At 35.2% G+C, this 18,012-nt stretch overlaps 1 protein-coding gene across 2 annotated transcripts; it reads right to left on the bottom strand.

Moving 5' to 3' along the window:
• Positions 1 to 1,690: 1,690 nt before the first annotated feature.
• On the bottom strand, positions 1,691 to 17,376 carry EDD1 (glycine-tRNA ligase). Of its 2 annotated transcripts, none has more exons than XM_021951006.2 (36): positions 16,983 to 17,376; positions 16,763 to 16,813; positions 16,421 to 16,488; positions 15,791 to 15,872; positions 15,589 to 15,652; positions 14,951 to 15,006; positions 14,652 to 14,729; positions 14,487 to 14,561; positions 14,343 to 14,413; positions 13,957 to 14,073; positions 13,764 to 13,865; positions 13,534 to 13,660; positions 12,849 to 12,932; positions 12,622 to 12,708; positions 11,601 to 11,702; positions 11,339 to 11,402; positions 11,158 to 11,213; positions 10,288 to 10,359; positions 9,684 to 9,766; positions 9,138 to 9,186; positions 8,300 to 8,362; positions 8,092 to 8,181; positions 7,928 to 8,014; positions 6,665 to 6,736; positions 6,502 to 6,560; positions 6,163 to 6,256; positions 5,760 to 5,978; positions 5,501 to 5,595; positions 5,007 to 5,097; positions 4,827 to 4,931; positions 4,409 to 4,447; positions 3,772 to 3,861; positions 3,505 to 3,606; positions 2,743 to 2,824; positions 2,555 to 2,640; positions 1,691 to 2,146 (listed from the first exon to the last, which is right to left on the bottom strand). In XM_021951006.2, exons 1-36 carry the CDS (start codon positions 17,235 to 17,237, stop codon positions 2,048 to 2,050), a joined length of 3,216 nt encoding a protein of 1,071 aa, XP_021806698.1. In that variant the 5' UTR covers positions 17,238 to 17,376; the 3' UTR covers positions 1,691 to 2,047. The 2 variants fall into 2 exon arrangements, with proteins under 2 accessions (XP_021806698.1, XP_021806699.1); XM_021951007.2 differs by having other exon boundaries at positions 16,411 to 16,488; positions 16,983 to 17,000.
• Between the last annotated feature and the right edge of the window lie 636 nt (positions 17,377 to 18,012).

Below are 18,012 nucleotides of genomic sequence, written 5' to 3'. Positions count from 1 at the left end.
AATCCCACCCTTTGAGTGCGGGGACACCTCATGATATTTATCAAAAACAAACAAACTACCATATGTTTTTAAATCAGAAACTAATATATAATATATATAGGTTTTCTTTTATCAGAGGGATTTGAACTTGATATTCTTCCAAAATTAAGAAGAGAAACATCACTAGACCTAAAGCTTGTTAGTAAACGAAAAAAATATCTTGGTGGTAATAGGAAAAGAGAAGTTATGTCACTTTAAAAAAAAACAGTAAGACATATTCATACATATACAGAACACTCATAAGAAATGTAAGATGATATGTAAGGCAAGTGTTTAGGAACATTCACTTTTGCACATGTGAGATGTTTGATTCCACTTTACTCAATATTGTTGATAGGGAACAAAAAAAAAATGTACAAAGCTTTTTTAAGAATGGAAATAATAGTCTTCTAAAGATATTTGAGTGAAGGTAAGATCAGAACTAAGAGATTAACTCCACAATGGTACAAATTATATCCTTTGATACTTTCAGATTATTATTATTTTTCGTTTGGAATTAGGGGGGAGGCTAAGGAGAGTCAAGCTCTATCCATGAGTATGTAATATACTTTACTAATGAAATTATAAATCCCCACACAAAATGTTTTTCTTTTGTTTAAGTTGATTAGTTTGGTTAACAATGTGAAATGATTTCAGAAAATGTTACTTTCACAACAACGTGTTACTTGAAATTCTAACATTACTTTCAAAATATTAGATATATAGGTGTAAAAATATCTATTTATATTAGAGAAAGGCTAAAGCCCTAATTACACTACAACCCTAATATTTTGCACACAACCAAGTCCTAAAACATTCTGATAAAAGAAAAAACCAAAGACCCAAAACATAAAAATTCAAAGACAAAGCAATGCAATGCTAGAGAGAAAATGATGGGGACAAAATGGTCATGAAAAATGCGAAATTAATGCTGATTCATTTTTCCAAAGTTTCCTATGGAAAGGGAAAATAAAACTCAAATGGGAGGAGGGTTACATTTTCCCCCTTATTTTCTCATGTGCTAGACAATCATTTTCCATCCCCAAGCCTCCTTTCCCATGAACCAAACGCAGCCTAAGTCCAATCCCAAAATGTAAACATAAGGATAAGTTTCATTTCTTTTTCTTCTTTTAGTTTTCGGTTTTGGGATTTGTTTGGACTTCTACAAGTCTGCCATTATGAGGATAGAAGTATTTAGGGCTTATCAAGAATGTCTGATGTGGGAGCAACGTGGCATCATCTGGGCCGTTCTGTGGGGGGTGAAATTGTATTATTGGGATGATTTGGGGTTTTATGTACGGAGTTGTCGTTGTCTCTCTCTCTTTCTTTTTAGCACATGGATAAGTTGTCAATTTCTTGTCTGCCTCCGTGATTAATAGCGATAATTTGATACAATACCGACACACAAATTTTGAAATGACAAAACATCTCCAGTCTATAACTTGCTAAATTTCTAATAATATGACCATATGATCTAGTAATATTTGTCTCTACTTTAGGCTGAGATTTTGTTGATTTAATTGTGAACTGGAAGAGCTAACCTGTTATTGATTAACTCAAAAAAATACTTTTTTTTGGTAACACAATTGTAATATTCGAATACAAAAGAATTAAAACACACACGATGAGGGTGTATTCAATCCATACTTTTGTGGAGTTTTTTACGAAGAAATTGGCACCGAAAAAAAAAACCAACACATTTAGACATTATTTTAAAATTCAAGAGGGTAAAGTCTTCCATCCCAGAACATTTTACATAGACCATTGTCCTAATTTCTAGTTTGCATAAGACACTAATGCGCACTTTTCTGTTCTTTACAATGAATTTCCAACTAATTCAATTTACACTAAAAACATGTCTTTAACAAGCCTTGATATTTGATAAATATAACTCAGAAATTATGCAAACTAACATCACAAGCTGGAAGACAACCCTTGAGACCGTTCGTTCTCCTCCTCTCCCTCATATTATTCTCTTCTGCAAAAAAATGATATTCCTTTGCTATAATGACTACAATCAAGACAAAACTTAAAATCCAGGCAAAATCGAGAGGTCTGCTATTCCACTTGGAAGGTCAGAAATTTTCTTCAGCAAAGCAAGCCTGTTCTTGCGGACTCTTTCTTCTTCCTGCGCATTAAGTAAACGAAACATTGGTTTTTGTTTTCTTGTCTCATGGTACTTTTGGAAACGAAATATAATCTTAAACAATGTTCCCACAAGGTACTTTTGGAAATTAATCGACTTTTTTTCTTTCTTTCTAGAATCAGTGTGTGATTAACATTAAACTACCAAAGGGATTGTTTATGTAACCAAAACCAAACCTCAAGCAGTCGGCTTGTAATTTCTGGAAGTGCAAGGTTTAAATCAAGATGCATTAACCTGAAGGGATGTTTGTCTAATTTACTCTTTCTCATAACTGCGCATGGATATGTTGTGTAATCTAGTCTTTCTTTTCGTTAAGCATGCTTACGAGTAAACATATGGTACTAGCTGTGAAAATACAAGTTGTACAAGAAAATGGTAAAGGAAGCATACCACCATTACGAACACATGATTAAAGAAATCTTCAAGGGGTTGCAGTAGTTGTGATGATATTTCAACGAACTCATCAATCTCAATACCTAGGAGCCAGAGAAAAGGAGTTCAAAGTTACTTGATATGCTACCAAAGTTATACTCAACTCTAAAACAGATTGGAAATCTACTGGAGAAAGATAGAAGTACCATGACATATTTTGTTTCTAACTGACAAGAAAGAACTCCATAAAGCTTTCTCTTCATCTGTCTCAAAAGCTGCCTCGTCCACCTGACAAGTACAAAAACGTGCTCAGGCAAAAGAATTACAAGAACGTGCCATTATATTGGTCGTGATAATATTGAAAGATCGGACTTTGCAGAGCAATCATAAACGCATAAAGGAAAACCATACAGCAGCTATAACTACTTGAATAAAAAGATTAAATACACCTCTGTTTGTTTCTGTTTTAATTACATGTTTATCTTTCCATTGTGCCATCTTATATTGTAAACACACCCCACCTATTCATTTATCCCTTATATCCAAATTAAACTCTTGTCTACTTATCAAACTGCAAAAGTGAAAACACTTATGTTCTACATTTTTTAAGAGTAGTGCACAAGCAAGGGATTTAGTATTTGTTTAGCTTGGCAAGGGAGAGAAGGATGTGACACCCACCTTGGACATGGAAATAACAAACCTCATTGTCACATCACAGTTTTGACCTAGTTTTTGGAGTCATATTACTATAGTAATTAACATAAGATGGAAGATAGTTGGTCGCAGCAAAGTAGAGGGATCAAAAGCTCACAGGGTTCATTGCTCACCTGATCAGCTTTCACTTATATTGTTGTGCATGAATTTAATGAAAACTAAGACCTTTTCCAAGGACATGGATATGCTACCAAGCAACCACGCAATTTCAGGCCCTGAAGACAGAAAGTATCTTCATTAAAGAGAAATAGTACCTCAATATGAGGGTCTACATCCTTTCCTCGGACTATTCTTGTCGGACGAGAATATGCTTCAACAACCTTTGGGAAAAGTGAGCCTTTCGACAAGGCTTCCATCTGCAATTAAGATGTCGTGATATTATAAGTATATGATTACGGAGCATCGTCAATTTCAAGGTAGCACAATCGAGTAATTATTTATCACAGAAATCTAAAAGCATTGTCAACATATTCACACAACACTTCGCAGCGGGATAAGCAGTAATAAATGAAGCAACTTACTTTACATGCAGACCTTGCTGCCAGGCAAGGCAAGTTTGCACGCTCTGCAAGGACAGAACGAACCACTTCTGAACTTATTCCCTTATCAACCTGTAAACATGATATAACCAATGTGTTAAAATCAAGGAACATGCAAGCAGCCCAACAAAAACATACATCAGAATAAAAGATAATCGGGTTTACACTATAAAAGGCAAATGAAAAAAAATCATATAATGGAATATAAAATGAAGAAAACAAAAGGCTAATGTAGCAAGACTTGACACACACATTCTTCTTTTTTAATCAGGAATGATGGTATAACACTATGTTAGCACTGCCTTTTTCATTCAGTGACTTCTGCAATGCCATTTTGTACAATTTATTCAACAATGATGGCCGACTACCATGCTATCATACAGATGTATGGTGTAGTGTATAAACAAAAGGCACTCTTTACTTGTGGCCTGGTATTCAAGGATGAGTTCTATCTATCCATGGGTTAAACATGGTATCTGAGTGGACAATTCATCCACATATAGGTTACCCATAAAAATGAACAGATAAACAAATTAAATAAATCTGTAGGAATAAAAGAATAGGAAGTATAACAAGAGTTTCTAGTTGATGAACTTCATTATGTTGAAGTTACACATACCAGATATTGCTCTAATCTCCGTGTCACAAATTGATGTGCCTAAGTACAGGGACAAAGAAAAAGATGCAATCATTATCAGTTGATGCCCATAATGAATTAAACAAAATAACAAAAGCACTAATGAATCCAAAGGGAAAGCAAAACGAGACATATACAAGCCAGTGCAGCTATAAAGAGAAAGAGAAAGAGCATGCTTGTACAGATAAGTATGATGACTTAAAAAAAGAGAGTAAGAGAACAGGAATGATGCGTATCACCACTTGATCAGAAAACTTAGTGCTGTAAAATAACTTTTAGATGGTAGGTTACATCGTGACTCATGGGAACTGATATTTTGATTTGAAGTGGTGATTATGGGCAAAACAAAAATCTAATTGCCAATCTTATTTAGAAACTAGGGAAGGACTTTTATTCATACCTCATTTACAGTACTTGGATCTACTTTAAGGGGTTGGACATCTGCAGCAAGTTCCAACGCTTGTCGTAAGTCCAGATGCTTATCTTGTTCCACCAACACCTGGACCTAGAGAAAAAAAAATTACTTTGTTTAAGCTTAGTTAGCTGAGCCTCAAAGCATCAGAATGACCAAAGAACTTACAAGACCATAAGAGATTCGTCTCAGGCCAAATGGGTCATTAGCAGAACTGGGCTGACAACCAGCAGAAAATAAGCCGACAAGGCTATCTAATCTGCATAAGACATATCAAGTCAAGTAATTTGCAAGCAGAGTTTGAATTTAAAAGAGTAAGCACGCAATCAAGCGACTTAACCTGAAAGGATATGGTGGGGTAAACCCAGACCATATGCAAAAACAACTTACTCTCTGCATAAATGAGGGAGTTAAAAAAAATCCTAACTTCTTTGTGCTTTTTTTAGCGTACATAAATAGAATGAAGAAAAGGATATTGAATATTAACAATTTAACACTAATAACTTCACCTGTCTCCACATTTAATCATCCTCCAGCAAAAACAAATAATCCATGCATTATACCCTCCTTCCCAGTATATGTTTGTGTGTGTAGACTATCGACAAACTATAATGCTTCAATGCAAAATAAAGTGAACCTATTACATCAGTTATCAGCATCACCTGTCAGCAATGGATAGAACTATGCCTGCATCAGTTTTAGGAAGTATATCTCCAGAAAATCTCGGAAGCGTGATCTCAAACAAAGCCTCTGCAACCTGCAACATATGAAAAACAAGCGTGGGGAGTGAGGAGAGAGGGGAGGTGTAAGAAGCATGGTTAATTCTGAGCGAGAACTACAGTGTGTTTACTAGCATTCCCACAAGAGACTCGAGTGAAAAAATACACAGAACAAAAATAACTAACACTAAGATACCAATACCTGCTCTGAATAGCCATCTCTAAGAGCATAATGACGAGCCATTACTCCTGAAAGGGAAGTAAATTCTGTGACAACCGCTGTAGCCAGATCTGCCATAGAAAGTGATGCAGCACTCTGGGCAGTTTTATTTGTGTTGTCATCCATTCCAAGGGCCAAGCTTAGTTTGTTAACCATATTCTGAACGCGCAGCACCTTGTCCAACATTGTTCCTAACTTCTCCTATTTTGTTTCACATTGTCAAAATAAAAGGGCTGTTATCAGGAATCTTTCATAATTTTTTTTTAAAGTCCTATTTTTTATTTGTTGTGCCAACTGTGTTTGGCAATTGGCTCATTCTTTGTTCTTACCAACATGAAAAGGTAAAATAATATCTTCCTAAACAATTAAAAATAAAATGACTTACATGGAAAAGAATCCCTTTAAGTTGACTTCTAAATTCTGAAAACTGTTTCCGTGTATCCATTTCATAGAAGAATTTAGCATCTTCATAGCGAGCTCTGCATAGATAGTGAAATGCTCAGCCCATTGTTCACGATTAATAAAAGTCAATGAACTTGAATTGAAGAAGAGAATCTGCCAGCATATAATCCAGAGAGCAGCCAAATCTGGAAAGTGTTGGAGAACAGGATTCTATCCAGATCTACCCTCCTGCACTATTTGATACGAGGTACTGTGTCCCCATAATAACAAAAAAGGGAAAAGGAAGAGTGTACATAACTGGAAACCGGGAATGCATGCTTACCTCAGTACAGCCTCATTTCCTTTTTTGACCACGGTCTCATCAATTGCTCCATTTGCCACCTAAAATTAAACCCCGTCACCAAACAAATTATGAACATATTATCCACCACTATGAAGCAAAAAATTACGTCAAAACTCATATATGACTGGAAAGAATGTCTCACAGCAATGAAGTATGGCAAAAGCCTTCCATTTTCATCCCTCACAGCAATATACTTCTGATGCTTCTGCATAACCTGCATGGATCACCCATAACAGTAAATAAAAACAAACAATTCTAAAATTACAGCAAAATCTTACATCATCCCTGCCATTTAGATATGGAAAAGTATCTCCTGGAAAAGAACCAAACATCAACAATTGATTCTACCCAATCAAATAAAAAAAAATCCCACCAGAACTGAGATAAATTTTCACAACCAGATATCTAATTGAGCCAGAGGCCAGTGTTCATTTTCTAGCCAATTTTCACCTTGCTTTCCCCATGGCAAGCATCCAAATTCTACCTAGTTTCCCCTTCCAAATATTGAAAAGCTTTACATAGACTTCATGATGGAGCAATTGTATGGCTCCAAACCAACGTGTAAAACGATGCCCTAATATTTAGTGTTCTTATCCAACATCCAATAGCTGGGATCTACATGTAGCATACATGCTTACTAAGCTGTCAACCTCAGTCAAAACTTCAGCTATTGAAAAATTGGTGACTTACTAAAGCATGATATTGTTGTTAGAGTACTGCAGCGAGAAATGTGTCCACTGCAGAACATTCCAATCCCACGTAGCAGACAACAATAGAACATTTCAGTGTGGGATAACATTACACACCAATGTAGATTGCCAATTGAGCGGGAGGTGCTGAATTAAGTTACAAAGTAGCATAAACTACTAGCTGTTCCAAAAACAGCACGTGCTCAGCCTAGCAGGATAGTGTCACCCAAGAGAAAAGTTGTGATGCCGTCTCCCATACTAGTGGAAACAGGAAGTATTTTAAAGAAAGCATGGCACTTTTACCAAATTTAAACATGATAAGGCCAATCCTTTCTTCTTGATTGCTCCATTTCAATTATTGAAACAATCAAGCTAGAATCAAGCCATTTCAATATTTTTCTTCTTATATGCAGTAGTAAAGTCACAACTGGTGATAAATAGTATACCATTGTACTTTAGTTCCCTAAACAACACCTAACGTAACAAATAAATAAAAGTTTTTTTTAAAAGTAAATCTCTACACCAAAAAAAGTCCACTGATCTTCAAATTACCAAGATATGCCATGCATGCACAAAGGAATCTGAACAAACAAAAACTCAAATCAGAAACTTTAAATTCATCGATACATGGCATGCAGCTAAAAAGCATCAAATAACAAAATACTGTCAGGTGAAAAGACCATATCTAAGTAGTCCACAAAGATTAAACAGCTTACCATAGTCAGAAGATCACTAGGAAGCTCTAAGAAAGACCTTTTAAACTCCCCAAGGACTGGTACAGGTGCCTCAACAAGATTTACAACCTATAATATTATGTTGGCAGATAGTTTTAAAAAAAAACATTTTTATCCTTGACCACCAAAGACAACAGTTTACCAACCTCATTAAGTAAGCCTTCCTGAATAAACACTTGTCCGTTTACACTTCTGGCTAATGCATTAGAGCCCTCCAATACTGTTTTCTTACGTTCCTGCAAGTAGAGTACTTGTTTCAGTAATTAAGCCACTAATAATGATGTCTAATTATTCTTGTGAGAGAGCTATTCCAAAGAAGAAAAAAGGTATCAAATTATCATATGATATTGGTACCTCCATTTCAATATTGATCCCAGCATTCCTCATTGCACCGGCATAGGATTCAGCACTTTCAACCTGTGACAGTTCCTGGAGCTATATAATTACAGGTACTCGTGCATCTTATACAGAGAGAATAATGAGAAAAAACACTGTAACACAGTAACACAGAAGTACTTAGAAGTCCAGTGGGAAGACTTTCAAATATAAATTGGTATACTGCAAAACCACATTCCCTTGAAAGCAATAACAAGAACAATGTACAATGTTGTGATACAATCAACCAACAAGGAATATAAGGAGAATTTTTTATTTTTAACTTTTATGAGAAACAGCATTGGGTTTTAATGACCAAAAGACAAGGTACACCAGAAACCTGAACCGGAAAAGGAATTGACTGTTGGTGGTCACCTATTGCAAAAACTTAAATACGAGCCTATGGTTGAAAAGGTTAATCTAAAGTCAAACGCTTAAAACAACAATCTTTAAGTTTACAGCATTATATGTAGAACAAAGGAAAAGAACCAAGAATCACTTTTTAAAAAAAAAACTACCACTGTGCTTTTCCTTTGCATCAAAAATTAGTCTTTAATGAAATGTGTCATTTGTAAAGCATACATACAACTTTGTGTCCTCTGACAAGGATATAAATGCTACTGAAATTCATTCAAAAAATTATACTGAAAAGCAGGCATTGTTAGATCAATCTGTTTAAAGGTAAATGGAGAACTATTCTCAAAATTCATATAAGGTGTCATAATATGTAAATCAGACAACAATCCACTCCAACAATAAAGTTGAAGACAATGATTGCGGAAATGGACACGATAGAAACTGCAAGTTCACCACATACCACGACAGTAGCTGAAGAAGTGTTACGAAGACCATAAGACAGGTTTCCACTGTTAAAAAAAATTAAAGAATTAAAACAGCCAAAATAACACTGTTCTATTAAGAAAAATTACAATGGTATAATTATGCAAAATGCAGATTTGGGAATGTATTATTAGTAAAATACATAAATTGAAAACATAAGAAAACAAGCACTGATTGACATCAAACAGGACTTATCAAATTACAATAAATGGACATTGACAAACACTTGGTAGATATGCATATACAAATATACAGAATTGTATTTCAATACTACCACACAAATCTTCCAAAACAACCTTATTGGCGGCAAATATCCTCCATTGACTGGACCCACATGAATTTCATGTAAGCTTTTACAAATGAATTTCACATAAGTATACAATTTACAATACTCAAGGAAAATCTATTGCTGTAACAGTTACACATATGTAATCCAAAACAAGTCCAGCTGAGCCAAGCCATGTAACTGACAACTCAACTATACAATCAGATTTCAGAGTGAAAAGCAACTAATCATTATTACCTCAAAACTTCAGCAAAAGTAAAGGGCACAACTACATCTCCATGCAGTGCCAAAATCCAACGAATTGGTCTGCTAAACATAACCTAGATACGTAACAAGAAGCACACAAATAACAAATCAGCTAAACTGTATTTTTATCATATAGACTTCAATTCAGATATTTTCATACTAGAAGCCATAGAAATGCTCTGCACACATTGGTTCACTCCTCTTAATAATACTAAAACAAATAAAGTGTAAGAGAAGTCTGAGAGTTTTGGGCTAGTGCGTAGTTTGGGTGAGATAATAGAGCAGTTTTACAGTTTATGAAATCATATCAAAAGACAAAAATGTCCTGATATAGTTATGCTCCTTAATGTTGAGATGTGATCTTTTGGGATTAAGAGAATGTGCAGATACATAAACTCCTTCCTATAATAGTATACATAAATACAGGAAATCACAATGACAGGTATGACCATATGAATTTGCATGCACCACAATATAAAAGTACATTTATAAGAATGACAATAAAGCAGGGTAGGCAGGACGAATTTTCCATCTCATCCCTGGCCCACTATAAAGTATCCATATAAATTCCACATACAATTCAAATTTACTTTACCTGAGAGTTCCAGCGCATTGACTTTGGAAATGAAATTTTAGCAATCGCATTGGGCAAATCCTCAGACAAAACCTAATCAAGAGAAAACAAAAAAAAAATTGTCAGTTTGGTATACACAATTTTTTATAAAAGAAACAGTACAACAGTCCAGGAGCCACTGTAACAATCTGTAACTGAAAGTGTGTGCTGTCCACCACTGACCCAGATGTCAGAGTAACTAGCTATCAAACCCATAGAAACTTGGGAAACTACAGAGCAACTTTTCAGCTCATATTAACGATCTCCACTTCTTGGGTTCATAAATACATACAGAAGCAGTTGCAATCGTAATCATTCATGGACCAGAGTTTTATTAATAGAAACATTATGGTGTTTTGGGTACACAATCATAGATAGCATTCAATCAACATGCACGGTAGCACACAGGATGACAACTAGAGAAAGATAAATGCAAAAATGCTTTAGAATGATATCTGCTATCATGTCTACATAATAATATTAATAATAACAAATAATAATAATATTAATAATAACAAATAATAATAATAATAATAATATTATTGCAACTAACCTATTCAACACAAATAACAGATTTTTCTTATTCCTTTTTCTTTTCGTCATCACATGCAAATAGTTTACAGAATAAACTTGCCGATGATATACTAGCTAATTAATTTCAAAACGTTAACACTCATTAAGTTATAACTTCAATAAGCACACAGCACAGTAACACAAGAATCTCAAAGGGCATCAGCTTGTCTACAATCACAATGAAATTTCCACACACAAAATAGATAATAATAATAAACCAAGACATGAAATCTGAAAATCCAATTTGTGTAGCAAACAGGAAAAGATAAGATTTTGAACCTCCAAAGCAAATCTGGCGGACTCTATTACACGAGCATAGACATATTCTGTTTTCCCTGAAAAGTGGAAAACAAGCTCCTAATGAAGTGAGCACAACTACAACAGAGCAGCAACAAAACGTAAATTATGAAAGAACAGGTCCAAAATACATGTACTTATGCGTACATCTGCCCAGACTCACCATCAGACTTTCTATATAACGAGTTCAATTGTGCAGAGTATCTCCGGCAGAAACCCTCAGCAGCCTGACATAAAATAACAGGTTCAACACTAAATGCCTTTACATATGAATTATAATTTAACAATTCATGACATGGAGAATCCTTATGTCACATTAGCATGCAAAAGCAATGGCATCACTAAGCATGATAAGCCAAATAAGTACATTTGAGAAAGCCCACAAGCCTTCAAGGAGAAGAAAGGAACGGATAGTCAGGTATTACCTTCGTAGGATTTCCATGATCATCAAAAGATTTTGAAACGGGAGGGCCTCGAACCTCAACCTCATTCTCCATTTGTTTGGTGCAGAGATTCTCAACAGAAACCTAGAAGTGTGAAAGTAAACATTCAAAGTGTTTGAGAATTATAAATAATAATATATAAAAAAACATAGCAGCATGTCCACAAATTCTCAAATTTCAACTTAATTTTAGTTCGGAGTCATGCATGAGGTTTTCATAATTGCATAAAATCTTCCATCTAAGGCTTGCATTAACAAAGAAAAACACAGTTCTGAAAAAGAACAAACTCCCCTCTTACTTTTTTCCTGTCTAATTTTATGTAATTAAGAAACATATTTGTGAATAGAAGGAGCAATCTTACATACATAGTAGACAAGATTAACACAAAAAAGAAACAAAGCAAGATAAAAACTATAAGGAAGCTCCTTATATTAACACAAAATTTTATTTCTCATAAAAATAAAAATAAAAATAAACTTTAAAAGGAAATGGAAGAAAGAGAACCAGGCAGGACTGATATGAATCATAAAATTGCGGAAGCATCCAAGAAAAAGAGAAGGTTGAAATACGCAATGGAATTTCAACACATAAAAAGGATAAACTGAAAACAGCCACTAAAACTGTCTAAAATTTAAAATGAAAAAGTAAGAAAATAGAATAAATAGACATTGTGTGAAAGAAAAATTACAAATAGGAAAAGGACGAAAGAGAACCTGACAGAATCGATATACAACCATAAAACTGTGGACGTATCTCAAAAAGAGTGAAGCTTGAATTATGCAATCGAAGTTCAACACAAACAACAGGATAAAATGAAAATTCCTAAACAACCCAAAATGAAAAAGGAAGAAAGAAAATAGAAGAAATGGACATCCTGTTCAGCCAATTACGTTGATGCACCCAAAAGGATATAAAAGGTTCGTCCTCAACATAAAAATGCTCGAGTAGAAAAATAAAATCAATAAATTGCCAATGCATAGGGAGACAAAATTTCTAATCTTACCACCAGTCTGCGAGGTGTGCCAAAAGCTTGTACGTCACCATGGCTCAGTCTTTGCTTTGCTAGTAACTGAACCATTAAATCTTTCAGCTGCAATGACCAGCTCAGGACAATCAGAAAAAAACCAAATATGGAAAGCCACATAAACCTTTAGAATGTTAATAACATTTCAAAAAGGGGGACAAAGCATGTAAACAAATTAAATTTGCTTCAAATTAAATTAGTTGTACTTGCTGGCTTGCATCAACAACATCTTGAGGTGGCAGCTCTTCAGTCCCAATTTCAAGAACAAATAACCTTGAATCATCATGCACCTGGGGCATAATCCAACAAAACAACACATTAAATAACAAGAAATATCGGATGTGGGCATATGTATTAATAATTGACATGAACCAAAAACTTCAATTCAACTATTTTTTTTTTCTGGTCAAAACCAATTTTTCCCTACAAGAAACAGAATTATATAAATATAAAATAATAATAATAAAGCACAACCATTCTGGAAACCACAGCATTACATGGATGAAGACTAAACAGCATTAGAAGCCAAGCACTTTCTATCAACCTCTAAAATCCAAAGCCCTAATTAGACTCTTAAGAAACTGATGCTTTCCATTCTTCCACAATAGATGTAAAACATAATATCCCAGAAATTCAAAAAAACAATAAAAAACCCCAAGTGAAAACCAAAATCTGAGTTTGTCCAATAAAATCTCCACGCCTTCCCACTGTAACAAAAACTATTCCTCTCTAATATGCATGCGGTTCACACATGTACAATTGTATACATAGAGTTAAATACATAAACGTGCATGTGTGCATGTAAGTACTAGATAAGCCCATATATGTATTCTTATAAAAACATGTGAAAGCAAACACAGGATGAGCCTTAATGGCTTTACAAAAGCTGACCTTTTTAACTGCTGCCTCCACAAGCTCTTCAGGACATACAAGATTAACAGTTTCAGAAACCACGCCTAGTGGATATCCAAGAGACTCCCTGGTCTTTAACCAAAGTTGTGCACACTGACGAGCTAAACTGGTAAGAGAATATTTTTTAAAAAGAAAGTAATAAACATAGACATAAAAGTGCAGAGCATAAATCCTAGAGAAGTGGTGTGCCAAGGAATAAGCAACCTTACCTACGCATCCGCCCAAAGTACCGAGCACGCTCTGTTACCCCAACAAAGCCTCTAGAGTCTAAGATATTAAAAGCATGAGATGTTTTCAGAAGCTGATCATACCTAGCAAGTAAAAGGGGAAATTTTAAAGAAATATGAACAAAAAACCAATAGCTACAACTAACAAGCATAAGAAATAACAAGCATGTCATACGCAGGTATTGCTAGGCCTGAAGAAAGCAAGGAGCGAGCTTCCTCCTCAAAAAGATCAAAATGCTTCTGAACATGGTGCACCCCAGCATTCTCTAGATAATATGCACTCATTTCCTTCCTGAAAAGAAATATAAGGTGTAATATTTTATACTCTAAATTACTAGAAAGTATAAAACAAGTCCAATCTTGAGAACACTGAAATGACAGAGACCAAGAGATATTGTAGGAGAATGGGATGGGAAAATAAGGCATATGACTGTTAAAATTTCGAAGAGTATACATATATATTCTTTTGATTAACTCTTGTTATACTTAGACACCCTTCCACTGAAAAAGAATGTGTATATTTCAACAACAGAGAAAGTAATCGGTAGTTTAAGTAGTTACTCATTCTCCAAGAAAAGCTCCCCATATGTAATTCCATCAGCATATTGAATTTTCTTAAAATGATCAACTCCCTGCAAATTAGTCAGGAAAACATAAGCGAACATAAGAAAAGAAAGAAGGAGAAAATGAGCAATAAAAATTAACCTGAAGCAACATGAGGATACGCTCAAGACCATAAGTGATTTCAACAGATACTGGCGACAAGTGAAGACTTCCAGCCTGCATAGAGAGAGAGAGAGAGAGAGAGAGAGTCAATAACCAAACCTATATTATGCATATCATATTTCAGTGCAATGTAAATGAAGAAACCTGCTGAAAGTAGGTGAACTGAGTAATCTCCATCCCATCCATCCAGATTTCCCAACCCAAACCCCAAGCTCCAAGCACCTAAAAGCAATTATGATCAGTAAGTGGATCACATTTCGGCTAGATGATCTATTTCATGCACAAAGGTTTTCATAATAAAAGCAGTACAGATGTTGTACTCCTTTGTTCATAACTAAATCAATTCCAAGGAAATCTAAACAACGAGTTAAATTGCATCTCAAATCAAAACTGCATTGAACTAACATGAAAGATTGATAGTGCACCAATTAACAGAATACTACCGGACTCTCCCAGTTGTCCTCCACAAATCGTATATCATGTGCACAAACATCAATACCTGTAAAGCATAAAACATTAAATGCTAATGGCAGAACTTGAACAGTTGAAATTGAACAGGAAACAAATGCCATAAATTCTTTTATATGGATGAAATCTTTGTAGTCTTTCCTCTCTTTTTTCTGTAAGTATGATCTGCACGTCTTGTCAATGAATGACACAACATCCAACAACTGTTTCCTTCCATTTTCTTTGTTGAATCTGACTGTTAATTTTCTTTTCTGTTTCCCTTTTGTTAGTAAGTAAATATATCACAAGCCAAATTAAAGGGGGTATGCAATAGGCAGCCCCTAAAAGATATATAAACTAAACAGAAAGCGCAGATTGGGATGGTGCTCATTATTATCAGCACACTACGCATATTAAATCATTTTGACTATCTACCTGGAAAACTGAAGGTTGAAATTTATGGTAAGATATACTAGAGCATATGCGAAAATACTCAAGTATGCAAGGCCACTTTCCATTACTTGAACAGACTCACAATGCACAAACTTCTTACAGATGTGTGTGTGCACAAATGCATATAGATGTATATGTGGTTTATTTGCATGGTTCAAAGAAAAAGATGCTTGTTGACTACCTAAAGCTGATAAGCTGCGGATGAAAAGGTCTTGTGAGTTTCCAGGGTCAGGCTTCAATATAACCTGAGATAGATAGAAAGTCAAAGTCCATGAGAACTTGTAATCTAAAAGATTCGTACCAAAAGGAGTAGAACCATTTGTCATTCAAAATTGCATAACTTGCTTTTATATTAAATAATAATTAAAAAAATCAAACGTAACCTGAAATTGAGTGTGTTTCTGGAGCCTGTTTGGGTTTTCGCCATAACGACTATCATCTGGTCGAATACTAGGCTCCACATACCTATCATTAAGAAGTCCACATTGGTAGTCACAATAAAGAACCTTAAAGGACCAGCTGCTCTATGTGGTAGTCATTAAAAAATGTACTACAAAAGAAGAACAAATGACACGGACAAGAACATCAGATAGGAATTGGCTTCAGTATGGGGTTTATAGGGGTGGGTTGGCACCCATCACTTAGCAGGCTCCCAACCTGTGACATTAATATCATAGCATGGCTAGTTCCTTATCCAATATCAAGCCAATCGTCTGAAGAGAGGGGTCCACATGAATAGTTGATCCCCCACTGATAGGATGGGTAGGCAGGGGTCCAACCATGACGAGGGCATTGCGTGTTTGAGCGGGGGGGAATGTTAAGAACAAGGCCTGGATTGAACATTGGGTTTATATGGGTGGATAGGTAACACTCTATATCTATAAGGTAAAGTTGGTAAAGGGCAACAGCAGACTTAAGACAATGTAATAAATAGACTACAACCAGTGATAACCCTTCACATCTAGTCTCTGAATATATTACTGTAGTAAATTTACAAACTTACGCATACTTACGCAACATTCCACGGTTCTGGACCAAGAACCCTTAAGAATGTCAAGGGATTCATAGTCCCAGCTCCAACCTGATCAATAGCCAGAGCCACAGTAAGACAAATATGCAATGGACACCAATTTTGGATAAGCAAAGAAACTAAGATGCTTAATGCCTAAAACAATCTAAACAACTATAAGGGCAACATGTAGATGTGTTTTATTTTATCACATTAAATTATATTTTGCAGCACAAGTTTCTCCAACAAATAATGGATACCACGGACTTTTCCTCGCCATCCAAAAGAAGCTATTGCACATACCCTCAAAAGAAAAGAAAAAAGGAGCAAAAACACTTATCATTACCTCTGTGTTGCTACATTGCATTATGGCACATCCAACCGAAGCCCAATATTCCTATAACATAAAAATGAATGGCATCAATGGAATATGAAAATATGAGAAAAACTGAGATTACCAACATAAGAATCAAGTAATTACACACACAAAAACACATATGTATGCATATATACAGAAAGTATCAATGCAGAGTAAAATGCAACGAGTTTTGGTTGAAGAGTGAGACCTGGAGGCGTTGAATGGCTTGTTGGAAAGTGAGGACAGAGGCTTTCTGGGGAACACTAATTGGGTTCGTAGAAGAGTCATGCTGTGGAGCAGCAGAGGTGCTAATTGCAGAGACGCTGGTTTTGGTGAAGCGGCGGCAGTAGCCGAGTGGGTTGCGGAGATGGGTAGGATTGGGCTTGCCGGGGCGGAGGAGAAAGAGGCGGGAAGTGTGGGGCTTGAGAAATGAGATGACTAGAGGGAGAGCGAGGATGGCCATAGCTGGCGCGCTCGCTCTGAGTTTGAGGCTTGTAATTACACAGCCTTAGCCACTTGGGTTTATCAGGAATTCAATCGGAGAACTAGACAGGGTTTAACCGGCCAATTTTTTATTTTATTTTAGAAATAACATGTTGGTCTGACCTTCATTTCAATTGCGGCTTCACCAAAAAGACCCTTTAGACCGTTTGCTTATGAAAAAAAATTATAGATTATTATAAATAAACCCAATTCTAGACATGTATTTATAAAAAAACCCACACACTATTTAAACATAGAAACACACCCAAAATCAACCCCAAAATCAACAATTGTATATTTTTTGGGTGTGTTTATAAATGGGTTTTGAGTGTGTGTAATGATGGGTTTTGGGTGTGTTTATAAAGTGTTTTGGGTGTTGGGTTTTTTTATAATTTCAGCCCCTATTTTGGGTGTTTTAGTGAAACTCCCAAAAAATTATTGAACCAAAGTGTCACTATGAATTGATATAATATGTTTATGCTACCAAGGTGTCACTTTTATGTAATACTAAGAGTAATTTATAAAATGTAATAATCTTTCAATTTGATTCTAGAAGTCGACAAGAAAGTTTGAATGGTGGAAAAAAATAATAATAATGTCCAACCAAATTATATATTTAATTAGTTGAAGCTTGAACTAGCTGAGAGGTCTTGTTTGATGGCTAGTATTGGATTGGATAACTCCTTATATTTAAAGCATATGCTTAAGGAATTGTTGGCAGTTTGAATGAAGTTCATAGACTTTTACCTACATTG

The sequence above is a fragment of the Prunus avium genome, chromosome 2, assembly GCF_965620075.1.
Source record: "Prunus avium chromosome 2, drPruAviu1.hap1.1, whole genome shotgun sequence".
Classification (NCBI taxonomy): Eukaryota; Viridiplantae; Streptophyta; class Magnoliopsida; order Rosales; family Rosaceae; genus Prunus; species Prunus avium.
Note: the sequence above shows the minus strand (reverse complement) of the source record. Positions and strands in the feature narration are given on the sequence as shown.

What these genes read in the sequence shown, in the direction of transcription:
- EDD1 (XM_021951006.2), bottom strand. Translation starts at nt 17,237, where the DNA reads ATGGCCATCCTCGCTCTCCCTCTAGTCATCTCATTTCTCAAGCCCCAC. An exon ending in AGGACAACTGGGAGAGTCCG is followed by an intron (nt 14,730 to 14,950) that starts GTAGTATTCTGT and finishes AATTGCTTTTAG; the next exon opens with GTGCTTGGAGCTTGGGGTTT. An exon ending in CTTCTTCAGCTACTGTCGTG is followed by an intron (nt 8,363 to 9,137) that starts GTATGTGGTGAA and finishes GAACTGTCACAG; the next exon opens with GTTGAAAGTGCTGAATCCTA.